The sequence below is a fragment of the Zonotrichia albicollis genome, chromosome 15, assembly GCF_047830755.1.
Source record: "Zonotrichia albicollis isolate bZonAlb1 chromosome 15, bZonAlb1.hap1, whole genome shotgun sequence".
Classification (NCBI taxonomy): domain Eukaryota; kingdom Metazoa; phylum Chordata; class Aves; order Passeriformes; family Passerellidae; genus Zonotrichia; species Zonotrichia albicollis.
Genome location: NC_133833.1, coordinates 14,782,705 through 14,810,237, shown reverse-complemented (window position 1 = coordinate 14,810,237; position 27,533 = coordinate 14,782,705). Strand labels below are relative to the sequence as shown.

Here is a 27,533-nt window from a genome sequence, read left to right as displayed (position 1 = left end):
AAAAGGGAGAATGAACAAATAAAGTGTGTCTGTTAAAAATCTCAATGTAAAAATTACTCAATGTAATCTCAGTAAAGGCACCTACTGATAGGAGGGTGCCTGAATTGGCTGTGCAGGACACATGAAAGTCTATCATGTCTCTGTGGTAACAATGGTTTTGTGGATTCATTTTCAGATCCGAAAATCCTCATAAGTAGCCAAAAAATGAACTATTGATACAATGGCAACATAATAATTTTTCATCTAAACTTGTACATTTTTTTTAAGTTTCACTGAGTGATTCTTTATTTGGAAGGATGCTGACTGTAATTTCATCATTAATTCATTAGTTCCTCATTATGTACAGCTCTGACAATAACCTTTAATTGTGCAAAGAAGGATATTTCAGGTACTGAGGTAAATTAAAGCAGTTTCTCTTAAGTGAATGTTTTCTTCTTTGGGTGGGAGACTCTCTAGAAGAGTAACCCACGCCTATGCAGATAATATGACAATATTTTAATGCATGTATAATGTAATTAAATACATAAATATTTATGTATGTAATTAAAAGCAATTAGGGTCCAGGGGCGTTTACTTCTATGTAGCAGGCAGAGCATTTTCAAGCCTCTGCTGTGCTTCCTTGTTTACTTATTTATACCCAGAGAAAGGAAGTGGTGAGGCTGACTAGCTGAAACCTCTCAGAGCAGAGACCATTTTGTATCAGAGGAAGCTGTGTCTCTCTGGAACCAACTCACAGCACAATTTCCATTGACCAGAACAATTCCTTGACAGAGAGGAGATTGAAATCTGGAGATTGGCTGAGGAATTCCTTGGAGTGGCCACAGAGAGGGAATCCATGGCTGTGCCATTGGCAGCAGGGCTGTGAACACTCCTGGGTGCTCTGGGGAGAAAACCAACCATGGACCTGCGGAACCTCCCCTACCGCTCCGACGTGCTCACCTGGGACCCAGATGACTTAGCAGAATATTTCAGGACGGTGAGTTTGGCTCTGTTTTGTCTTCATCTGATGGAGGAGCAAACTGCTGGAACATTGGCTGGGTTAAATTCAGGTATTTTATAATAGGCAAAGCTCGCTGCAGAACGAAAAGCAAAACCGGTGTCTAATGAGGAGTTGAGCTCAACTGGTCAGCGAAAATGAATCTTGAAAGGGGTTTTTAAATTGGGTATAAGAGAAACTTGTGGCTTAGTTAGAGAAAATAAACAGGTTGCTACAATGCTTGTTGGTGTAACACACACTAACAGCTGTGGAGGGCACTAAGGTGTGAAGATTACAAGTTTTCTGTTTCATCTTCAATGATTTTCAGAAGTGATATTTTTTCCTAATTGCTGGGTGTAACAAATGAGCCTCTGAATGTCTTCGTTAATCACATCCATGGCTAGACTTGTAAAACTTGGCACACCTCGGGCTTAATTTTGAAATAATGTGAAGTTTATTTTTTTTCCTATAACTCTGTCAGAGTCTAATCTGGGGCGTTGAGGCAAGTTTGATAGTAGAATGCAGAACTACTTAATAAAGATGAGCAGATCAAACATTGAATCTGTGTCTACCAAATCTCCAGAGAAGTGAAACTGCCAACTACTTACAAGCCCCTAATTTTAGGGTGCGGGAGTTGGTGGCACAGGAAAGTGAAACCAAAAACTGGAGATGGAACAGATGAGATCATTATCAACAGGTAACTTCAGACAAGTACAGAAAACATCACAACAGTGGTGCAGAGGGAAGCTGGACCATCATTTCCAAGAAATTAGGAAGGAAAAAACGGCTTTCTGAGAGATCTGATAATAATACTCTGAACAGTGATAAAACTGTAAGTTCTGCCATAACTGAATACATATTTATCTGTGGTGCCTCCCTTCTAGTGATCAAGATACTCTCCAGAATGGAGATAATGGCATTCCATTCCTGGGGAGCTAAATCAGGGCAAAAGCTGTTTAAGTAATCTAAAATATCTGGGTAAGACAAGAATGTCAGCCCAAGTCAGCCAGCTCTGGGCACCTGTCACAAGTGACCAGATCTTATCCCTGAGATAAACTCAGAGAATATTGTATACTCAGAGTTATATATAAACTCAGAGATATTATCTCTGAGATAAACTCAGAGAATGAATGAACCAAGTTTTCAAATAATTTCTGATCTTTTTGTTTAGAAAAACAAAGATGTTCATATTTGGGATAGTCCAAGGTTTATTTTTTAGTAACTAAACAGCATTTTTTATCAACTACTTCAAAATTGAGATTATGTCTCAATCACAGTGATGTGTTGCTTCCCTCTGCATACAGACTTGTGCTGGTAACATCACAATAGCATTCAGTGTAGGAAAGAAATTATTTACAGGTTTAAGTCCTCAGCCTGCACAAAAATTTTAATCTCTATCCTAAAATATTTACCAGAGTTAAGTCTGTTTCTTCATAGGAATAACTGAAGGTGGCTCCTAAAATTCTTCTCTCTGCTGTTGGGTTGTTTCCAGGATCCGGACACCAAGTTACAATGTTACACCTTAACGTGAAAAATGGGATAGGACTGCAAAGGACATAAAACTTTCTGTAATTTCTCTGCTTTAGGGGAGCTATCCCAGCAGCACAAGGTCTTTTGTCTGCAGAACTTTCACTGACAGAAGCTTCAGACAGAATAAAAATCATTCTTTTGTCTTGAAGTCTCCAAAAGTCACTTTGTCTGCCTGCTCTTTGGGCTCCTTCTGATATGGACCTGACCAACTTGACACAGATCAAAAATATAAATTATGTTCTTACATTATGCTATTACTGTTTAAATTAAAAAAAAAAACCACAAAAAGCAAACAAAAAACCAAACCAAACAAAAAAAATCCAAAAAAACAACCAAAAACCAAACCCAAAAAAACCCAGAAAAAACCCCAAAACCAAACCTAGGACAACTGTTGGAAATGTTTAAAAGTCATGTCTTGCTTTGTGATCAACCTGTGCATGAGCAGCTTCTAAAGAGCTCATGTCCTTGTCCTAAATGCTACTGGAAATCATAATATTGTGGGAAAGCTTTACAAATATTGTAGATAATTTCCAGGATTAAAAAGTGAGATTTCCATGTAGAAGTGAGAGCTTTTTGATCCCAAAAATGAATTCTGTGACTGGGATCAGTCAGTTTTAGTATTCCTGGATAATAGGGTTTTTGCTCTGCTTCTGCAGCTGCTCATCGCAGGCAGTACCACAATAATCCATTTTTTCAGCTATTTCTTTGGGCCAGGCAACTGTGAGGTGCTTTGTAAATGTGAGGAATAACGTGTTCCTAAATGGATGAAAACCTTTAAGTTCACTGAAGGATTTCTGTCATAAAAATCCATCTTTATGGGACAAAATGAGCCATTTAGGCAGGCCACAGCATACAAAAAGGTATCTTGAAAGCATCTGCTCAAAGCCAGACATATGTTTAAGTGTCTTAAATTGATTCTTATAGTTAAGGGTGCAATAATCATCTTCTCATTGGCAGCTAAAGTACAAGGACTGTGAGAAAGTCGTGAGGAAGCACAGCATAAATGGACAGAGGTTTTTGGTAAGTGGAGCTGTAAAATTCCTTCCTGTAAAATTCCACCCAAGTGATGTTTCTGACTCCTTATTTTGCAGTGGCAGATGGAGAGGCACCTCCCAGGTGGTTACTGGGGTATAAATATGGGAGGTAAAATGCTTTTGCTAAAATCAGCCAGACAACTTGCTTTAAATATGGAATGCTGGGAGCCCAAGCATGTTGTTCAATATGAATATTTTTTAGTATTTTTTAAACTGACAGGGAAGTTCTATAAACCAATAATCTTGTCTTGAATTCTTGAATGTAGAAAGTTCTTGTTTTCAAATATTAACTATAGAAACCCCACATTTATTTATTATCCTCTCATACTAAAGACACAGCCCTGCTCAGAATGACTGGCCTTTCATTGGAATAACTCCTTCATTCCTCTATAGATAAAATTGGATTTCTTCTGTAGCAATACACAAAAGCAGTAAAATTTAAGAGCATCAAAACTAGTAAGCAAAGTCTCAGTGGCTTTAAATCAACATCGCTCTAGGCTTGGCTTAATTTTAGAAAAAAAGCTGATAACTGCCACTGACACAGCAGCTGTTTCCAGGTCTTAAATACACACCCATGAAGATGTGTAGGAGCTTTTACTATATTACTGATTTTTGCTTTAATTTTCAAATATTTACCATTCTATTTCCCCAGAAGTAGTAATTTTATTCTATTTAATTAGTCATAGTGGGGAGATCTCTGCATACCTCTTCTAAAGTTTTGTATTTTTCATTTACTTGTCCTAATATTGGGTTTTTTGACATTTCCTTGAAACAAAACATAAACATTTTCAAGCTCCTGTTGTAGGAGCAGGATTTGATCCCTCCCTGCTGCTGGAGGGTGCAGTCAGCATTATTCAGATTTGTCATGGGATTTATCCTGCCAGCCCCCAGGAGATCTCAGCTCAAGCACTGAGGATCTGTGGCTGGAGTGGGACTTCTGCCTCTGCAAGCACAATGACATTCTGGCAGTTTGTGAGGTGCAAATAGAAAGGGCAATAACTCTGTGATTTCTAAGTGATTTTTGTGATTTTCTATTATTTCCAGAGTGTTTCTGATATTAGCTCAGGGTGCAGCAGCTCTTCAGAGGCATCCCAGCAGATTTGAAGGATGTTTTCTACTGAGCGAGCCAAGCAGCTGCTCACGTCTGCTCAGACTCTTTTTAAGCTTTTGAATTACTTAGCATTTGTATAATGGAAAAAAAAGGAAAAGGTTCACTTGTTAAACAGAGGAAAATGTCCAGTAAAATATTCCAGAGTACAAAGCAATCTGGAAAAAAAAATTGCTTCTCTCTATGAATGGTTTTCCTAAGAAACATCTTTTTGCATTTTCTGAGTGGCTGGAAACTGCCAAATTACGTTTGCACAGAAGCAGCTGCTCAGCCTGAGTGTCTGCTGGGTTTGTAGCTATTGTCAGATCTCCATGATAAACCTGGTGTAAAAATGTTGCTCTAAAATTAATCAGAATAACATTCTAATTTCAGAGTCACCTTTCTGGCTACCACAAGGAAAGCCCTCTTGAGATGCAGTGGGGATAAAAACGAAGGGGTTCTATGCAATTTATTCTAATAAAATTCTCTATTATTTAAAACAGAAATGTGGCCCTTGTAAAAGAGGTTATACCTCTAATATTTGTCAGGTTTATCACCAGAATAGAACTCCAGAGAGAAGCTTAAAAAACCTTTAGAAAAAAATATGATTCTTCAGGAAGTACTGCAGTACATTTCCATAAAAGCATCGTATTTAGCCTGTGTTTCACTCCTCCCAGAGGCAAAATAGTGTGGAAAAACACAGATAAGATTTGTTCTCTCCTTTGACACTGACAGCTTTGTGAACCAATGTCTAAATAGAAACCTATTATTGTAACCAGTAAAAAAGACAAAAAGAACCAGACTATCATCCCTCTTCCAAAGATAATTAATTAAACTTGCCATTAACTAAACAAAACACTAAACCAGCAAAATCCAAACTCTTCATGATGCCTGAATCTGTCCCAAGTGTGGCTTGCACATGCTGGAGGAAGAGAAGGGATGTTCTGCAGGAGCATCAGGAAAGGTTTCCAGACAAACCAAGGTTTCCAGAGAGCACATCTCAGTCAGGGGAGCCTCAGTCCAGGGGCTGTGCTATGGTCAGGGGGAACAAACATCCTCCCCCATCCCTTCTGGAAGGAATTTTTAGGTTGCCAAGGCTGTTTTTAAGTCCAAGGGGTTTTCCAGCTCTGTGTCCCCTAGAACATGGGATTCTTCATGTACTCTGTTACAGATAAGGTTCTTAGAACAGCCAAAGGTTCTGTATTTTAAAATCTGCAGTTCTCCCCTCAAATTTTGCAATCATGCACAATCTTGCCTAATTTCACTGTCCAGACAGGAAAGAATTCAATATACCTGGCTTCTGAAGTCACATAAATACCACATGAATTCATGCCACATTTTGAATACATGTGTCTGACTGACTTGGATCAGTCACAGGGTGTTCCATGGACAGTTTTGTCACATGTCCCCTGTGTTTCCTTTCCAGAACATGTCTGAAAATGATATTCAGAAATTCCCAAAGCTCAGAGTGCCGTAAGTAAAGTCAAACTATTTTATTGTTAAAAATTATTTAAGCTGTTTTGCACTGAGGTCTCATAGGAAATATCAAGCAAATGATTTGTGAGTGATTGGTCAGAGGTTGTTTATTGGAGTGTACTGAGAGAAAAAGAAGAATATTCCAAAATGAAATGAATGTTGTCATGACTGCTCAAGCAAAATGATACAATACAAGGAGATTGTCTGGGGGATGTTCAAAAGAACTTGTGCATAAATGCTTTGAGTGACAGAAGCTCCACAAAGGTTAAACTTTTGTGCAAGTATTACCTTTGAAGTATGACTTAACTGTTCACTGCCTAACTGTTGACTTTAACTTAAAGGGGGGAAAAAAGTCAGTTATGTCCACAACAGCTGAGAATTTGAAATTATTTTCATGTACTTTAGGTGGGTGTTCAAGAGAAATCAGTTTGGACCATGTGATTCAATGTTCAATAGCTTTCTCAGCCTCTGTGGATTTAGGCCTTGAAAAAGTTTCCAGTTCATCTCAACAGTTTCCATCATTTCAGAGAAGTTACTAAATGAAGAAAAATAATCCCATTAAGTCAATACTGAGTAGGATAAATTTACTTCTTCTAATATTTCATGGTGTAAAATGAAAGATTTTATTTTGCTATGAGTTCTCTGCTACCTATTTAAGCTGGTAGAAGGTTTCTAACCTTGGAGCTCACATGGAGCTCTTCAATCAAAGGAGGGGGAAAAAAGGGAATTCGAGCTTTTCCAGCATAACTGTGTCTTTGTTGCTCATTTCCCAGTTCCAGACTCTCTCCCTTCATGGATATCTTGATTTTGCTACACAAGATACAAATTGCTTTGCCTTTTCAGCTGTATCAGAGCTTGTGGAAGGTGTTTTAGGGAAGACAAGAATATTGAAAAATTTTGTGCTCATGGGTGAGCTGGTGGGAAGAGCTGAACCCAGCAGGACACCCTTGGTTCAGAGCAGACATGAAGGACTGAATTTGAAATTTCCTTGGATGTGACATATTTCTTAAAATCACATCTATATTTTCACACAATAAATATCCTGATAATAGGGGTTGGTGGTATACAATCTGTTAGTAAGGAGGTCCAGATATTATTTAAAGAAGATGTCTCATTAAATTCTGATGTCTCAGAATTTCTGAACTCACTTTCAATTAAAAGAAACATTTAACAGTGTTGATGACAGACCAGATGTTTGTGACAGACTCATCTAACCATAGTGTAGAATTTGTAATTCTCTGATAATTTGTCCCACCTTAGCAGTCCTTTGGCAGAATTACCTCTTGTCTTCATTGTCTGAACTTTTAATATTGAGAACTTCTGGTGATTTCCTTTCAAATTCATGAGAGAAAAGTAGGGTCAGTGGATGGTCTAAGAAACTCAAACATTGATATTGTTTGAGATATTGATGCCACAGGTGAATCACTAAAATGAAATTATAACCATGTGAAGTTGCTCCTATCTCCTCATCAAACCTGTTGGGACCTCAAAGTTTCATTTTCCCACTCCAGAAAAAGTGACCTGCCCTTTTCAGACAGGTATTTTGGGTTTCTCGTGTGTTACACCCCAGTAGAAACTGAACAATCTTTTCACTCAGAGCTTTTGAATTTTTCAACAAGAAAAGAATTTGAAATCAAGAGCTTTGAAAGAAGAGTGAAGCTTGGTGCACAGCTTGAGGAACTGAATAAATAAGTAGATATTTCAATCTGAAGGAAAGCTCTGGAACTTTTTCATACTCACAAACAAGCAAAATATTCACTGGAATGTGGTGATTATACATGCAGAATGGTCTTCCATGTAATGGCACTGTTTAAAACAAGAATTTAGAGCTTTACTAGGGAAGAGAACTGGTTCTCACTAAAAACAATCAACCTACAAACCACCAAAAATCCCCAACAAAACAAATAACAACAACATTAAACCAAAAATTCACTTAACCCCAAAACAACCCTCCAGGAGAGAATAATGGGCAGAAGAATCTGCCATTTTGTTAAACATTAATTTCTTTACTTCAGAACCTCCACACCCTCATCGAAACACAAAGTAGTGACTTCTGCTAGAACACATTCACACTTTTCTTTTGTATCATAATGCAAACCTCAACTGCTTGTAGCGAGAATTCTTCTACAAACTGAAAGAGGGATTAGTGGATTATGGTTACACTACCTGATACTTAATAGCAGTGCTAAAACCTGAGCATACCCTGCAAAAAGCTCAACAGAAACAGCAGGCGTTACAGCCCTGGCCAGTGACCAAAGGAATAAAGGATAAATTAACAAGAGAGATTGTTCCTCAGTAAATTTAGCAGGAATATTCTGACCTAAGTGGAGCCAGCACCTGGAATCACACAAGGTTTGCAAAGCCCAGACTGCATCTGTACAGAATTCCTGAGCTGGGTGTGTGGGCTTGCTAAAGGTGCTCAGGGTTTGAACAGAACTGTGTCATTACTTGGGGATGATTCTGTGACTTTTCAAGAATCAAAAGTAGGTCACAGGTGTCATTACAAGGTATGACAGGTCATTTCCTGAATCTAATTGTAAAACTCTACAACCTTCTGTTATTACTAATGAATTATTATTTTGAAATTTCATCTCTACCAGCCCTGTTACCAGTGCACGTCTTCAGAAAACTTCTGGCTTCTTTATAAAAACCAAAAAAACCACACATTTAAGCACTATTTTGAAAATGAAAATAACTTCTTAAAATCTTTAGCACTCTCTACTGAAAGGGCTGAACTCTTTCTGGAAAACTTTGCTTAAAAAGTTAATATTAATGCCACTATGCTTATATACACACCTGAATCCTCACAAACAGCAGTCGTGAAAGAGAAACACTGGTGAGACAGGGAAGGGATTTGGTGGATTTTACACAGAGCAGACACTGACCATCCGTCCTAACCTAATCATGAAGGTGTTGCTAAAATTTTGATAATAAATCTAGTGAAACAAGAGGCCAATCTACAGCTTAAAAGAAAAATAGAATTTTTCTATTGTTCCTTAGCACTACTGCCAGTCAGAGAAAGTAATGAAATTTTATATTTGTGGAGAACAAATTCGAGTCTTGCAAAATATTTTAAAGCACATTCGGCAGAACAGTGCCTTACTTATTGTGGTCAGAACTCACAAACAGAAAAAGCAAAGATTTCATTAAAAACAACACTGGTGGTTGGTTGACACCTGAACAATGATATAAACACTGGAATTAGTCTGTCACTCCTATTGTTTACTATTTTGAGAAAAAAAGATTCCAAATTTTCAAGATGCTGTTGATCCCTCTGGCTATTGCAGTGGCAGGTTCGTGGCAAACCTGAGATTTGGAATTTCCAGGCTTGTGGAAAAATCTTAAGGCATATCCCACAACACTCCAGAAATTTCCAGCAGCAGCAAGCTCATGGCTGCACTCCTGGCCTCTGCCAGCTCAGTGTGACACAGCCAGAGCCTGCAAACATGGCACAGTCTGAAAGTCATTCTACTTTCAGAAGAGTAAAAGTGCAAACATAAAAATTGAGAAATCTGCACTTTCTCTATTAAAAATGTAAAAGATATCAGTGCCTGTGAACTCATGCTCTCAGCTGGGGTCTAAAGGCTGTGGCAAGGTTTAGAACAGAACTGGTGCTCAGTCTGTTTTGAGGCCAATAACACAGCACTGCATCTGCCCAGCTGAGTCTTCTCAAAAACCAAACCAAAGACTTGGATCACCAATTATGCTTTTGGCAGTGCTCAATATGCAACTGTCAACAAATTCCTGGCCCCAGAGGATTTGTATTCCACCTCTCTTACCCATTTTAAGCCCTTTGTCCCAATACATGTAGAGTGGATTCTACTCATGTGAGCAGTATCTGCTGCTGAGAGAACTAAAGCCAGTTTTGGAGTCCTGCTTTGGGGGCTGGTTGTGTGGGGTTTTTTTTCAAAAATTTCAACTTCCTGCCAGTTTTAAGTTTAGCAACTGGTGGAGGAGGTAGAAAGAGAATGAGAAGTCTGAGTAACATTTTCTGCAAGTGCTGTTGCCTTATCCTCTCCTATCATCCACTCCCACAGCTCAGAGAGCAGTGTGGTTTTGGTACTTCCTTCCTCACAGGGTGACAGGCTCAGCTGCTCAGTGCACCAATCTTCCCTGAGAACGTTGCTTGTAAAGCCTGACCTTCCTAGAATTTGCTTTCTTCTAATAAACCCTCTGAGCCATTGGTTTGAAGCATTTCAAATAAACTAGAAGTAAAGGTTAGACACTGTATTTTAAGCATGATATGATTAATTTTTTGGCAGCAAGATGAGATGATTGATTTCTTCCTCTCAGTTTTTCCTCAAAAATCAGTTGGTGTAAATGCTCATAGCCCAGGTTTAATCCAGAAAGCTTCCAAACACTCAAGTCTCATTCACATCCAGGGAAGTTGACTCTAAGAATCATTACCTCCAAAACCAGAGAACTTTATTTTACTTATTTAGTTGAAAAAACCCCAACATTCTGAAAGATCCTCTGCCTCTTCTACAGCAGGGAAAAAGCCACAGACAAATTCCATAACTCACTTTTTGACCAAAGCACTGATGTGTGCAGGGCACTGCTCACCCCAGGACATCTCCTGATGTCTCACATGGAATTTATTATTCACACAGCAACTTCCTTGTCCCCTGCAGCAAAAGGAAACAACAGTGAAGCTGGATGTTCCTCAATAAGAAATAGTGACAATTCAGAATCAGATCCTGGCTCATCCCAAGCTTTCTTGGAAACAAAATAGTCATAAAGGCAAACTTCATTAGTAGCAGAGCAAAATTCTGGTCTCTCAGTAGAATTAACCCTGTGAATCTTAGTACTGACTGTGCTCCACTTGGAAAGATCTCTCCAGGCATAAAATTATAGCCTCTTGATATTCTATTAATATTTCTGCCATGCACTGAAAATGTCTCAAAACATGGAATGAGATCAGCCTTTCCCCTTCTCTGCTGGAGGGATTGCTTGGCTGCAGAGGAAGGAACACAAAAAGAATAGAGAAGAGTTTTAGGGAACATTTAATCCCTGGTTTTGCAGCCATAAGCTCTGTTTTCCTGAAGCATTATTTGCTTTTTCCGTGCAAAATCATACAAATGCCTTGGCCATTATTTGAAGCAGTGTGATGTCTTCAACACCCAAAGATCCTAAGGTTTGCTGGATTTAATGTTTATTTTCAATCACAATCCAACAACATGAGGTTTTACCAAGGGAAAACCAGTCTAGTTTGTAGCTGGATATGCTGTAGCACAACTTAGCAATACAATGGTAAATTCAGTGTTTTTATCACATAGTAAATAATAATCATGAGTTATCTGATCAAATTTAGCAAATTCTGAGGGATAATGGTGAAGAAAATAATTTCTGTGCTTTGACAAGTGATAGGTTTCAAGGGTTTTTTTAAAACTATTTTTGTTCTTTTTTCCAATAGAATTGTAAGTAAATTAAGCCAAGAAATAAACAAAAATGAAGGGAGGCTCTCTTTCCTTCCAAAATGGTGAGTAAGACAACTCAGCTTTCTTCTTCAAAGCTTTCAGATCTTTCCTGGACTGGTTTGAATTTGATCAATAATGCCTGATCAGAAGTGCAGCCTGGAAATTCTATAGAATAAAGCTCTGTTTCATTAATGCCATCTGATATCAAATACCAAATGCTAAGCCCACGAACACCCCAGACACTTCTGCCATGTCCAGAACCAAGTAACATTTGCACATTTCCTGCAATTTTCCAGCTGAGCACACAGCCCTTAAGAAGGCCATGAAGCCCAGACATATATTATTAATAAATCATCATTAATGCATTCCACAGATCTATACATCATTATACTCTTTAATTCTTAATATTTGTCACTGAATATAACCTTCACAATAGAAGAAGAGCAAAATTTGCAAGAATATTCTATGAGAAAAGAACAATTTATGATCCTACCCAATGAAAACCAAGTCCACTCTACAAAACATGGTTTTGCATCAGCTGATAACATGATTTTACACATTTCCATTCACTAGAATCCAAAACTAGAACTGAAAACCATAAAAACCTTATTTGACCTTCCATTTATGGACTTGACTTTGAAGTTTCTGTTTTCAGGACTGGTAAATGTATTTACTGGGTCCCCTTGCTTCAAACCTGACTTCTCTGACTTCAATTCTTCTTGAAACAGATTAGATTTTATTAGAATTCTCTATGTAAATATCAGCTAATGTGTTTTTGGCATTTTGGGCAGAGTTAAACTCATCTATGTAAACTTCTTTCTACTGTGACAGTTAACTATTGCCTTTATTTGCAATAGAAGCATCAAGCATTTAATAGAAAGAATTTATTTTTTGTATCTTTGCTACAGGGCCCAAACACAAAAATCTCCAGAAAACACAGGTGAGTGAATACTGGCAGACCCTAACAACAAAAAGTGTTTAAAAATATTAAAATTTTAAATAAATACTTGCAGAGTAGAGTCAACAGATGGGAGCAGGGTTAGGAACCAAACACCCAAAACAATAAATGAAAATATGAAAGTATAAAGAAGTTTCAAAAATGAAAGATGTAGATTCAGGACAATCAGTAAGAAAAAGTGTTTTTAAAGAGAAAAGACAGTGAAGGAAGGCAAAAGCAGAGATTTTTACCTTTGAGAATAGTCAAAATGTCTTTATTTAACCCAATAAATTGTATCAGTGTGTATATATTTCTGTTTCAACATCTCCACCTCCTGCCTTTCCTCCTAGCAGCACTGTATTAGAGAGGGAACTGAGGTTTAAAAAAACCCAAACCCTTCTTTTATGAAAGCTAAAATAGCCTTAAACAAGGAGATAAGTCTGGGCTCATTCTGAACGCATTTTATTTCAAATTATATAATTAAAATTGGAAGTGGGACAAACGTGAAGTGCCAGCACCCAGATTATGTCACAGCAGGGCAGCTTTGTCTTGGTTTTAATCAGGACATGCCCTCACCAGTGCCAGCCTGCCTCTGAAAGAACAGCACCTGCCTGTGGCACAGCCCTGAGGTCCAGAACTCACCTGGCATTGCTTGGGTTCTTTCTTTCATAGTTCTCATGGTCACAATACAAAGCAACACTCCATTTTCAGAAGGCTTCAGACCTGTTTTTATGATAGCCTGCATGCTTTTTATACACTCTTACAAACCTCATAAGTTTACACTTTACTCATTGGTCATGAGACAAATAAAGTGCTCATAGGAACAGGCAGTTGCAGGTTTCTCTTATTTCTCTTTCTTTCTTTCTTGGTTTCTGTGTCAGTGACCTTGGTAGGAAATTCTTATTATTCTCTTATCAAACTTTTCTCTGGCTCACAGAAGTCTCTGTAAAACCTCTCCCACACTTTCTGTCAAGTTGTAACATCTCTGACAAAGGTGTCCATGCTCAGAATTGTGTTTCTTCCCACAGGGTATGCTCAGGATGATGGTGGCTGGTCTTCCTTTGTGAGTATTTGGGTGAAGAAACCCCCCTGGCTCAGGGGTCTTTCTGTTCCTGCCCTGGCTGCTTGGGCAGCACAGCTGGGGGAGGAAAAGCAGGAGCAGGAATGAGGGGAGTGGCTGCACACAGATTTCCTCACCGAGAAAGGCTCTCCCCAGAAATTCAGTGTTGCCTTACTACTGCCTTCCTGTAGCTCCCAGCCTACAACCAGCTCCCCACAGAACCACAGCTGAGTTTTACATGCCTGTTTCATTCTCTTAAAAGAGGTGCCTGAGGTTGCTGTGTTATTCAGTGGCAAATTCTTGCCATTTTATTTTCTAGACCCAACCTGTTGAACAGTATTATTTTTAAAAGCCATTTAGCCTGCAGAAGTTCCTTCTGCCTTTTGGCATAGGAAATGCCTCCACAAGGTATTTAGGCGAAACACCCACCCCAGCTGCTGATGCACAGCCTGAGCTTCTGAAGATCTCTGAGGCTAACCAGTGCTAATGGTTAGCCTTTGGCTTTTCTCCCAAAATAAGAGGGAGAGGCATTTTTAGAAGCCACTTGTTACTAAGTTCACAGGAGATTGGCTGCTATTCTGGGAGCACAGGAGATAAAAGTAACCACCTACAGAGCACTGGGCTCTGTGCCAGCGCACAGGACTCTGGAAACTCCAGCTGTGGTACCAGTGACAAATGGAGGCCTCTTTTCCTCTCAAGCCTTGGCAGATTGCACAGATGTGCAGTGACCATATAGACACTGTCCCCTTATGAGGTCCTGCAAACGAGGCTGGTTTGGGTCAGGACAACACCAAGACCCAAATCAAAGACCTCAGCTTTTATGAATAATTTTCACAAGCTGGGTTGCATGCTGTAGAGGAGATTTTAGAAAGCAAGAATGAATATCAGCAGCCTCAACTGCTGCTCCCGTGTTCCTGGGAACACTGACTTGTTTGCTGGTGCCTTGGCTGTTCCCTAAAACACTTCATGCATTTCAGCAAACTTGCACCTTATTTTGACCTCCCACTGCACTCACTGTCATCACATGATATTTGTTTCCTTACTTAAGCCCCACTAATGCATTAGTGGAAAGTTTCTTCCTTTCCCTGTATTATTTCAACAGATTTTTCCCCCTCAAAGTGGTTGTAAAAGTTTGGTATTTTCCAGAGTGAAAAATCCCACAGTGAAAGGCCCCCAGGAACTGCTCTGCAGGGTTTAGTGTTCTCTTCCAGCATCCACTTTTTATGCTCATTTGCCAGGATGATGATGATGATGATGATTATGAAAGCCCTGATGAAGACCAGGAAAAGGAAGATGAGGCTGACTATGAATCACCAACAGAGGAGCCTGAGGAAGCAGAACATGACAGCGATGGCTACGAGCCACCTCCTTCCAATAATGAAGAAGCACATCACAGTGTCATATTTCCTGCCAAGTCACTTCCAAGCAGCACAGATTACATAGGTAATGACTAGAAATTAAGTGCTATTAATAAGATTTTACCACCACATTTTAGGTGGCTTATAATGGAATATAGAAGGTTTTTCCTTGAAGGTAGCGGTGTAGTTCATAAGCAAGATTTAAAGTTGTGACTTTTAAAGTTACATTTTCTACTTTGCACAAGCTCTGCTGGAATAAAGATTAGTTTTGTGTGATGTGTGCATTATTTGGCCTTTGATCTGAACCTGTGTGAAATCACACACATGTACATGCTGCAGTGGCTTTAGCAGAGCAACCTTGGACAGAGCAGGTTGTCACAGCTATGGCAAAAAACTCCAGTGAAAGTTGGGAAAAGAACAATCAGCTGTCCCTACCCGTCATTTCTGTGTTATGTCTGAATTCTCAGCAGCCTGGATGTGTGGAGTGCTGCCATTCAGATTGGCTGGTGTTTCACAATCTGTGCTGCAGGGAATGAAATGAATGCTGTGGCCCAGAGCCTGGCAGGGGAGTCACCCCCACAGGGACAGAGCAGCCTGGAACTCCCAACACAACACACTGATCCTAAAGCAACTGCCAGGCAAATCCTACAGCAATGTCTTGATGATTTATTAACTTCAGTAGCCAGGTTCTTGTAAGGGCTCTTTGTCATAAAGATTGAATGAGTATTAAATAACCAAGCTCTGGGTAGTTGTTTAATTTGGGATTTTTGTTTTCTTTAGACAGACCTACAACAACCAGATCAGCACATCAGCCTCCACATCAGCCTCCAGTACCGCCCCAGAGACCTGGCCCTGCCTCATTTGGGGGAAGAAGTGCTACTGTATGTTCCTGTCTTCATATCTCACCTATTTCCTATCCCAGGACCTTCTTAGGAGTCCAAGTGCAGGGCCATTTTTATTCACCTAGTGTATGAAGAGGAAGCCATCAAAACAGATTTGAACGCTGTTACAAGGTGGCCATTGTTCAAGGAACAATTCGATTTCATGGGAGAAATATATTTAATTATTTTATATTACTTCATTGATTCTTACACTGGAGATATACACCTACTTGTGAATGCCTCTCCCACATAAATGAAATACTTTTAAGGGATGCCTCTGTTTTGAAAACAAGGTTATATTTTTCCAAGCAATACTTCTAGTGCTTCCCAATTGAATTAGGACCACCTAAAAGTGTAAGAGACTGGGTAATCAGAACGTTGATGACCAAGATTTGATTCCTTTTTTTCCTGCTGTGAATACTTCAAAACTGAAAACTGTTGCGTTATTGACAGCTGGCACTATAGGTTCAGTGTTTGGCAGAACAGATGTACACTAAACCTACCAATTTATACAAAAGTAAAGGTTTAGGATGTAATGGAGGGACTGATGCAGTGTCACAGAGGTACAGCAGGGTTGTTGGAGCTCCTGTTCCTATGACAATGCACCTCCCCTTCCTGAGGGGACATCCCACTGGAGTGTGGGGAGGCACAGCAGATGGAGGCAATTCTGCATCCAACAAAAACCAGGGATTTTGGTCATGCTCCAGGAGGGTGCCTGGCTCCTGTCCTTCCTGCAGTGAGCAGAGACTGCTCCTTGTGCTGTGCCACATAAGACTGGCAGATGACTGAGGTGGGGTTAATACACTCCAAACAAAAAGGTGAAGACACATTTTAACCACTTGTGAAATATCTGTTCTAGCTGCCAGCTTTCCCTCCTCCACCAAGCAACAATGACCTGAGTAGAGACAGAAACATGAAGCCTTTGAAACGTGAGTACAGCTGCTGTTTTCTTTGTAAAGCTTTCCCACAGACTAGAACACTCTTCCTCTTTTCCCTCAGTTCCACTCTCTTCTGCTACTCATACAGGAGTCTGAATTGTTGTTGTAAGAACAACTGTCTGTACAACTGTCCTGATACAATTGTACTCATACAAGTCTGAATTGCTGTTTTAAGAAGTTACACCAGTTCTAATCTATGCAAAATAAAGATATATTGACCTATACCAGCAAATGATCTTACACAGTTGTTGTGTTTAGCCCCAGCTCCTTCTATAGACAGAAGCACCAAACCCTCTCTGGATCGCCTTGCTCCCCCATATGAAAGAGAAGGCCCAGGATCAGGTCAGTATTTGCTCACATTAATATCACTGGGGTTGCTTTAATTACTGAAAATCATCAGTTTGTAGATAATTAATACAAAAGAACAAGGCTCAACCAAATATAATCAAAGTAACACGTTTATGAATAAATGTTGTGAGCAGAACTTACAAAGTGGGAGAGAAATTTCATGTAGAAAACAGCAACCCTGGGTCACACAGGTGAACAGAAATACATTATGAGAAGCCTGTGCAATAAAGGTTTGATGCACACCTAAGTGATTGAACAAGGAAATATTTAGTAGGTTAAAGGAGGAAATCACCTTTGCATACAAAGGTAATGAAACTGCATACCCTGCTGTAGGTAATGTGGCAACAGACTTAAAAGAAGGCTGAGAATTAATAAGACACAGAAAAAAATGGCATTTCCTTCAGAGCTGAAAACCACATTATAAAAAGCATCTACAGATATGACTCTACAATTTTATTTATTATCTAAACTCTTATCTGTTATATAATGGCAAGAAAGTATCCAGTAGTTCAAAGCTGAACCTTAGATAGTGTGATTGTGACACGTGCCACTTTGAAAATGTTTACATTTCCCTTCAATAAGAGAGATTGCAATTTTACCATCACTTGCAAAGCCAAAATATTTTTCTGGCTTACATCTCAGGATATGAGTTCTTCAACCAGCAAGATTAACTTTCAATTTTATTCAAAACTCAATTATTTCATAGGAAGATTAATTAATTAACTTCCATTTTTTTCTAAATGTAAGCCTTTTCTGCTTTCAGGGAAGAAGCCAGTCATTCCTGAGAAGGTAAATTTTTTGGTGTTTACTGATAGTTTTTGCCTATTTTGATGCACTTACACATTCTCATAACTATTCCTTGTTGCTTTGCAGCCTCTGGTTTCACAGCTAAGGTAAGATTTGTCCTCTGCAAATGATCCTCTCATTGCCATTATTCCCCAGTTATTTCTTAATAAGCAGCTTTTTGCCTTCATTTCATCATCTCACTCCTGCTTTAGATCCCTGGGAGAACAGTTAGCAATGATGCCAAAACCTCCTGTCCCATCAAGTGAGAGATATGAAAGAGGCAACCCACCTCCCCTAAGGAAGCAAAGCCCTGGAAAGTAAGTGCTCATTTCACTGAAATTCAATAAAGGAGAAATGAAAGTTAACAAAAATATGGACAAGCAACACAGGATGGTCTGATTTACTGGTACTGCATGACAGCAGGGTCTGTGGCTATCAAAGGTTTGGTTCATAAATATGCACAGGATGTGCTTGAAGCTGCAGAAAGGTGTGAAGGCAGAAAAACTCTCTCCAGTCATATCTGGAAGAGCCATTGTGTGGGGCATGACTCACTCCCCAGTTGTACAAAGATACAGATGATCCATGTTTTTTCCAGCAGAGCAAGTTCTTGCTCTAGGGAACATTCTTACAAGAGTTCTATTGCTATTGCTTTGGGTGTTAGAAAAGGAAAGCTGTACTTTCATCCCATTGATTTTATTAGCCTGCAAAACTCCTTCTGAACAGCCAGCAGCATTTTGTAGCAGAGCTGCATCATTCCCCAGCGCTTTCTAGCAGAGCTGCATCATTCCCCAGTATTTTCTACACCACCTGGGGGCTGAACACTGACTGTACTTCAAACAAGAGAAGAAATAATTGAGATCTGCTAACCAGCCAGGATAATTGATCAGAGAAACAAATCCTGATATCCTTATGATGTGCTCTAGCAGTGTTGTTAAATATTATAAGTGAGTTCAAGACTTGAAGACTAATGTTTCATCATTGTACAAGCTTGTTTTAAGCTCTAATCTTAAAATCAATTAATCAGACATTTTCCTTGTTGATAAAATCAAGATGGGCTAAGAACTAGAATAATGCATTAGATTATGGCTGAAAATTAGAATCTTAGATATTTTTATGAGGAAAAAAATGTTTCTGCATCCACTGGCCTTTAAAACTTGATATAAATTCATGTTCTAGTGAAAATTTGGCCTAATGAAGTGAATGAGTTTTATTCCATCTATGATGAATGTTTTGTTTTCATTTCAGGCACAGTTGGCCACCACACAAGAAAAATGAAGTAAGTATAAAGCATATATTTAAACTATAGGGGTTACAGTAAAATTAAATACCTGTATAAACTAATAATGCTGGAAAAGTAATCTTGTTTCTTCCATAAATTGTAAGGAATACTCATGGATCTCTCATGGCACATGGGGTGTTTTTGAACAGTTCTTCTGTGTCAAGCTCAGTTTGTTCCCTGAGAACTTTATCTTGGATAACAGGAAGAATAAAGCCAGAATTTCTTCTGTGACATGGGAGAAGTGATTTTGCTTAAAAAAGATTTTGGCTTCTGGGAATTTTTTCAGCTTAAGCTGATCTAAAAGTTTCAATTTCAGATAACTCTGAGAGTCTACACTTACTAGAAGGATTAAGGAAAGTTTATATCTCCTGAGAGTTTCTGACTATTTTATGTCAAGATGCATTATGGGACATCTACCACACATCTTGTTTAAATATTTAAAGCTTTAAAAACTTAAAAAATTATTTGGTGTTGCATGAAGACAAAATGCCCAATATTTTAGAGGGAAGTGATGTTGTAGATATTAGAATCCCTGTATGCTTAAAATTGACCAATGTTCAGGTTTTTTTGGTAAAATATTCCCAAGAATTGTGCTATAATATGTTGATAATTTACTTTTTTTTTTTTTTGCTCCCCAGGATGAAGAAGACAGTAAGTATTTCTACAGTGATTTTTCAAACTTGAAATCATCTTTGTCTTAGTTCTAAAAAATAATAATTATAAAAAAAAAGTAAAAAGGAAATGACTTCAGTTGTTTCCTTAAAGCCATTTCTGAAGTCAGGTGGTACCCTGATAGGCAGCAGAATTATTTTAAAGTGCCTGATGCACATTGACATATGAAAGCCACAGACCCCAGGAAATCAATAGCTAATACCTTCTTTCAGTCAGCCAGGTACCAGCCAGCAGGATCTCTTATTTTGAAGTACATTACATTAGAGAGATTTGTGTTCTGCACACAGCCTCAAACAGCTGGAAACAGAAACCTGGTGTCTCCCAGTCCTCAGCAGACCCTGCTGGCTCTGTGCAATGTTAGTCACTTTTATGAACAGAACAGAACTTCTTCCATTTGCCACCAGTGTTTATAAACTACTACAGAATGCTGATTTCTGCAAGTGAGTTGGTAAAGTGACTCCATAACAGAAGCAGGACATTTGGCCAATGTCTCTGGGAATTATCACTGCCCTAAGCCTCCATAAAGAATAAAGTTATTTAAGCTGTGCAGAGCACAGTTAATCTGTTCCACTCCTGCTAGTTCAGGTCTGAGGACACCGCAAAAGGAAAATGTTTTATTTCATACTGGGAGAAGTCTCAGAATGATGCTCAAAAGGGTGATATCAACTCTGCTACCTAGAACCAATGTGACAGAAAACATGTACTACCTTCTGCAGTTAAGGTACCTGAATTGTGGTTTATAGAAAAACATAACCTAGAAAATGTAGATGTTGCTCAAGCCAGTTCCAGTTTATTTTTAATTTTAATACCTACTTTTAAGTTCTCAGCTGACCATATGAGTTTCCAGTCTGTAACTAACACAGCAAGGATGTTTATTGCATTATATTTATCTAATCAAACAGCAGTAAGGTGACAGAATTTCTTCATTCTACTTCATTTAAGAATATCTCATGTAGGATTTAAGTTTCCTTCTCTTCCTCTCCACAGGTGCCCCACAAAGACCAGTGCCACAGCTGTCTTTGCCCCCATACAGCTCCAATGCCTTCCCACCCAAATCTCTCAAGCCTCCACCTAAGCCAGGATCCAACAGCATTCCTGCTGCAGAAAGGTTTGTTTCACCATTATGGGTCATTCCTTTTGAATCTCAGTCTCTTGGTAGTTCATTACTGAGCCTGTGCCTCTACAGAATGGTAATTAGTGCTGTTCCTACTATCCAGGAGAATCTTCTATAGAATTGAAGCTCTGTATCAGGCAACCAAGAAAAAACCATGAATCCCTCTGTTTTATGGCAAGGAAGTTTTTAAACTGATTCCTTGGAGTGGCCACCTAAAACAGAGGCTAGACAAACTTAAGAGAATAAAAGCAGGTATTTATTGAAGGCCTTCAGTAGGTTCACCTTGGGCAGTCAAAAGCCTCTGAGGGGCTACACCGAGGATGGAAGATGGTCACGAGTTTTTCAGACAATTTTAAGTTTGGTTCATTTACATCTCAGGGGTTAATTCTCCAATTACAGCTTCAGGTAATGAAGTCATTTACTCCAAGTTATCGCCCTCCATTCACTGTTGTTTACATCTCTGGGGCCTGAGACAGTGAGGTGTCCTTGAGTTCCAGGCCTAGAGAGGAACTGTTTTATCTCAATGAAATGTGAGAACAGCAACTGACAGGCCATGGAGTTTCAGAGTTATACACCAAAGCAGTGCAGGGTGTGAATAATAGAAAAGCTAAATCCTAAAGCATCAAGACCCTACATGGTACAAAGCTTCCATTCATGAGACACCCATTGCTCTCCCATTGCTTGCAGGGTCCATAGGAATGACCAGTCCTTCTGGGAAGGGATCATCTCCTACAAAACTAGGCAGGATTCAGGACAAAGGGGTCCTGCACACTCTAGGACCCCTTAAGTGGTAGAGCTGCAACTCCTCACACTTCAAAACTAAAAAACTCCACAAACTCAGTTGTCTGGAGTTGAATCAGAAAGAATTTCATGTCCCTTTTACTAAATCATTACTGGGATGGTTGATAATTCCTATTTAAAATTGTGAACTTTGCTGCAATTTTTTCCCAGCTTCAACTCACAAATATTTGATTGTTATGCTTCAATTGCTAGACAGAAGAGCCCCTAATTAAATTTTGATTTCTGATGTACCATGCAACAGACTTAGATGACTTAGAGTGGGCTCTTTGAGTCCATGTCTGATGCACATTTTCTAATATCTGTATTTTTTTAATGGCTCTTTGATGAATTCCTCACATTTACCATCATTCTCTGGAACTGCTGACACCAAAACAAACACTGCAGTAGCAATAGCAAGGTCATATGCAAATTGAACTATTCCTATGATGAACATTTCTGCTTATACTCAAAGAGCATTGCCAAATTTTGCTGTAGCAGAGGCCCCCGGGCTGACTGATTCTCTCCCATAAATCAAGTCATGATAGGGTGTTTTTGTTGTGCAAACAAAATTAGCATATTTATCTCAGAGCCTTTTTAACAGCTCATTTAAGCAGAAGAGAAATATGAAGAGTAAAGGTAAGGAGTGCAGGCAATTTGTTCTCAATTAGGTGAAGAAACAAAAAACCTCCCAGAAATTGAAGAGTGGGACTCCATTTTCAGCAGTTTTGGATGTTGGTTGAGGTTGGCAGAGATCTCTGGATGTCTTCTGGTCCAACCCCCTACCCAGGCAAGGTCACCTTGAACAGGCTGCCTGGTACCACATCCAGATAGCATCTGAATGTCTCCAAGGAAAAAGAGAGATTCCTCAACCCTCTTGGCAACCTGCTCCAGTGCTTGCTTGCCCTCACATTAAAAAATGTTTCCTGATGTTCAGAGGGAACCTCTGGTCTTGTCACTGGGCACCAGTGAAAAGATCCTGGCTCTCCCTTCAGATATTTATGTGCTTTAAAAGATCTCTCCTGAGCGCTCTCAGCTTCCAGCTCCGTTAGCCTTTCCTCATGTGGGAGATGCCCCAGTCCCTGGTGTTGCTGGCCCTTTCCAGCTTGCAACATAGATGTGAAGCTGCATTTTTATCAACAATGTTACAGAAGCTGCAAGGGTAACAACTCTGTAAGTGGAACCCTGCAGCGAGAAAGGGGTGGAGAGCTGCTCCCTGTGCTTGCTGCTCTGGGGAAGGACAGACCATTCCCTGTGAAAACTCCTCAAGCTCAATGCTCTCCTGCTTTGATCCTGCTGCAGAAGTCTCTGTGGCCTTTACTGACTGCATTATTGCCAGATACTGAGCTCCAGGTAAACTTAAAGGTGGATCCACTTCCACAAAAAGAAGGAAAGAAAAATAAAAAGAAGAAAAGAAAAGGCTCTCCTCACCCTGCATAGGTCTCAAGGGGCTCTCGCATTCTGTAAAGCAGGCACAAAGTCCAGATCAGGTGATCAGAGCACAGAAATGTTGTATTTATACTGACCACTCTTTTTTTTTAAACAGTGCTAGAAACCTGTCTGCAACTGGCTCTCTACCACCACGCTTCCATCCAGGTTTGTATCCTACATCCTTACATTGTTTTTCTTGTTTAAGTGGATGAAAGTTGAAAGTTAGTTTCAGTGAAGTCAATAGAAAAGCTTTTTTTCCTATGGATGTTTCTTCTTGGACTGGGAACAGAAAACTATCAAGTTCCTGAAAGGCATCTTGTGTATCTTACTTAGTCTGAATCAAAGACTTTGGGCTTTTTTTCCCCATGAAATTTGGGCTTCCTGCCCAGTTCAACCAGTGTCAAACCTTCATAAAACCATCCTTTTCTGTGCAGTACTGAGAGCTGACCTATGCAAATCACTGTGGTATGCTAATACTCCCTAAAAAGGTTAGCAAATGCTTTTCATGTGAAATACACTCCATATTTATCTTGTAAGGAAAAAAACAAAAAAGAAAACTGAGACATCAATTGCTTTACAAGTCATTTTTTTGCACATGGTAACAGCTGTCAATGTCCTACAGAGACATTTTTTACTTTCTATTTGCTGAGAAGGCAAGGATTGCAAAGAGACAATGTTACTTCTGTCTCTAAAGAAACCAAGATGCTCTCAAGTGACTAACTGTGGTACAAAAACTGATAAAATGTCACCCCTATTTCAAGTTCATTTGTTTTTATGGAAATCGGAACCACAAGAGCTCAGTTAAATTCCCTCTGCACGAAGGATGGAATTACGTAAAGAACCTGGTTCTCATAGAGAAGCCTAAATCTGATTTCAAATAATTTCTAGATATCTCAGTACCAGGGTGTTCAATTGCACTAAATAGTTATTTAGTTGTTTGCACTGGGTGTTTGGTAATTTGCACTATTCACATGATTTTTATTTACACCCAGGTGATACAAATACTTTATGCTCCATGAAATCAAGATCCTACACCCTAGGTGCACAGATGAAATGATTTTCCTGGTTTTAACATTGTTTTTGTACTTTTGTACCTCTGAAGGCAGCAGATCTCCTTCCAGAGGCCCAGCTGACATGAGACCTCCGTTGCCAATTCCCAGCAGGCAGACTGTTCACCAGGCAAACACAGAGCAAGACGAGGTACAAAACATGAACCACAACTGTAAAGACACCAAGTTTTCTGGCTTTGAAAGACAACACCTTTCAAAGTTGTTTTTCCAGTCACTGTCAGGACACAGCTGAGTGCTTTCAGTTTCCTTTTCTGTGTCAAACTGTAGCGCCTTATTTTGTCCTCATCAAGAAAAACAACAATAGTTGAACCCCAAAAGAGCAAAATAAGAAAAATACTTGTTTTCTGGATTACTTGTTTTGCACAACTGCCTTCAAGTAGTATCAAACTTTCAGTTCTCCTTCCATAAAACTTTGATGAGTAAAGGACTCACTCTTTTAAGTGCATTTTTGCTTCACATTTCCTTAAATAAAACAAGTTTAGAGCAAACCACTCATGGTGGTAACACTGGTGGGCAATCATAAAGAGTGCATTTACAGGAAGTCTGCAGAGTTGTCTCAGATGATAGCTAAAAAACAAACAGATGAAGGCAAAGGATGCCTTTGTGCCTAGTGTCCAGGTAGACAAAAGAGAACATAAAAAGAACATAAAAGAAATCTTTTACTGAAAGTATTTGGAAATACCTGTTTTCTTAGCTTACCTTAGCAACATTGCAGGGGCATAATGTCTATAACTGTAATATTTTCAAGTTTACCAAAGTGAGCAGGTAATTTAAAACAACTTAGCAGCACTTTCCATACCACAATAAAGAGCAGCATGATCTGCACAGAGAGATTCTGCACACAGACCCTCACATCCCTCACACTGCAATTTCTCTGTACTTATTTGCATGTTGCCATTCCCTGGCAGCTGACCTTGTCCTTGTCCTTGTCCTTGTCCTTGTCCTTGTCCTTGTCCTTGTCCTGTCCCAGCCCCAGGGCTCTCTGAAGGATGAGTGGTACGTGGCTTTTGTCAGCCGGCCCGAGGCAGAGGCAGCGCTGCGCAGGATAAACAAGGTACTGCAACCCCACCCCTGTCTGGGCCACAGAGCTCAACAAAATGAACTACAGCTTCAAACAAGGCTCATCTGAACATGTGGAAATAAATTAAATAGAGAAAATTTAATATTAAATATATAAAATAGAAATGAATGCATTTAAATATAATAAATATTTATTATAGTTTAACTAATTTAATTTAAAAATAAATAATTTAAAAAGAAATGTTTAATTATATATTTAGGATAATAATATGTTATTAAAATAATAAATAAATAAACATTAGAGAATAATATATTGCATATATTAAATATATATTATATATAAAATATATAAATATAAAAATAATATCTAATATTTAATATAATAAATAGAATTAATCCTGTGGGAGTTGTGGTTACCCTCTGCTGCCTCACAGCACTTGCCATGAGCTGAAGATGGCATGTGTACCATCCCAGTGACTTGTACCAAAGTCCAATTTATGAGGTCCCATTCAGTGCCTTTAAGAAAGAGATTTCAATGGAAGAATTGTCAAAATAAATCTGAAATGAGGAAAAGCAGAGAGAGTGGTACAGCATCACTGCCTTTACCTAAATTACACAGTGTCATTATTTTAAGCTGTCTATAAATCCATCATGTAGGAAATGTGATTGGCACTTAGCGGAAATGAACTTCTCTTTTGGTTAAAGTGATGTGAGGTTTGGTCTTTGATATTTCACTTCCTTCTTTAAAGGAATCTCTCCCTCATACAACACCATTCCTACCTTCCTTTAGAACCTGCTTTTGTAACAGAGGAAAGTTAGAAGCAGCAAACTGAAAGACAATACATTTGTCAAAAAATCTAAATGCTTTAATGGTGCAGTGTCTCTTATCAGAAAAGAAAAAGATTTCAGAAAGAAAAACACTTAGAAGCACAAGTGCTCTAGTGAGAGGTGTTACACTGATCAAACTCAGGAGTGTCTGCTCTTTGTCATCTTTCATTTTTTCCTGCTTCAGGATGGAACATTTTTGGTGAGAGACAGCTCAAGGAAAACAGTGACTCACCCCTATGTCCTGATGGTGCTGTACAGAGACAAAGTGTACAACATCCAGATCCGCTACCAGGAGCAGGAGCACTTGTACTTGTTAGGAACCGGCTTGAAAGGAAAAGAGGTAATCTGTGTTTTTCACACTGCTTCTCTTTTTAAGGCATCTCCTGCCTCATTCCTCAGTGCCAGGTGACTGTTCTCCTGGCTGGAATTGTGCTTCTTGTCTCAGAGAATATTGGTATTGCTGGAAGCAGAATCAGGTTATGCTGTTTGCACTCAGGGAATGAAGGGGTGGCCTTAGGACACAGCCATTAGAAATCCACGTGCCTGGTTAGGGAATGTTTGTTTCCCACTGAGATAGCAGATAAGGGAAATGCAGAGCTGAGAGCTAATCCATACCTGCCAAGCTCCAGCTTTGCTCCCAGGCTGGTGGCTCAGCCCCAGCCTGCAGGACTGTGGGTTTGCTCAGCACATCCCTGGCAGCTCTGATCCGGACAGAACCCAAACTCATCAGCCACCTCTCATCTCTCAAGTACATCAAGCACAGTGGCAACAGCATGTGTTAAACAGACCAAGAGTATGTAAATTAATTATAAAACATTGCAGCAGCTTGTACACAGAGTTACTGAGCTACAGATTGTGACAGGAATGAGAACAGTTGAGCTGGACCTTATATATATTTATAATATTGATAAATGTTTAGAATATTAAATAAACCTTTTGTTTCAACTGGTTACTAATAATTCTGACATTTTGGCCTTAGTCTTCTCATTTTTTCCATCCCACAGGAATTTTCTTCTGTAGCAGATATCATCGACCACTTCCAAAGAACACCCCTTCTTCTGATTGATGGAAAAGACAGAGGCTCAAGAAACCAGTGCATGTTAAAATATGCTGCAGGACATATTTAAATGAAACTTTAGAGAAGATCACATATAGTACTGAAGCCTCCTGAAGTTTATATACTTGAAGATATTTTCCTTTTCAGCAAACTAAAATCATGAAGTCATTAAAATTCACAGTTTCAAAGAAAAAGGACTATGTTATTTTTAAATTATGCCTTAAATAGAGTACTCTACAAATATAATTTTCCTACAAAGTGTCCATTAATCATAGAGCACATGAGAATTTCTTATCTTCCAAGATATGTATATCCTCTTGAAATTATTTCCACACCAAATTTGATGAACCATAAATAAATATCCATACAAGCCTCTACTTTCATAGGAGATCTTTTTTTGGATCAGAATTGCAGCAGCAATTTTATTATTTGGAGTGATACAGAGTAGACTCAAACA

At 39.1% G+C, this 27,533-nt stretch overlaps 1 protein-coding gene across 1 annotated transcript; it reads left to right on the top strand.

Annotated features, from left to right (window-relative positions):
- Positions 1 to 646: 646 nt before the first annotated feature.
- Positions 647 to 27,477, top strand: LCP2 (lymphocyte cytosolic protein 2). Its single transcript, XM_014270955.3, has 21 exons — positions 647 to 976; positions 3,464 to 3,526; positions 6,054 to 6,100; positions 11,517 to 11,582; positions 12,429 to 12,460; positions 13,486 to 13,520; positions 14,756 to 14,960; positions 15,656 to 15,756; positions 16,616 to 16,685; positions 16,953 to 17,036; positions 17,806 to 17,831; positions 17,916 to 17,935; positions 18,041 to 18,145; positions 19,074 to 19,104; positions 19,746 to 19,758; positions 20,767 to 20,887; positions 23,217 to 23,266; positions 24,204 to 24,301; positions 25,142 to 25,225; positions 26,204 to 26,359; positions 27,024 to 27,477. The coding sequence occupies exons 1-21, from the start codon at positions 899 to 901 to the stop codon at positions 27,144 to 27,146; spliced, it is 1,608 nt and encodes a 535-aa protein (XP_014126430.2). The 5' UTR covers positions 647 to 898; the 3' UTR covers positions 27,147 to 27,477.
- The last annotated feature ends 56 nt before the right edge of the window (positions 27,478 to 27,533 follow it).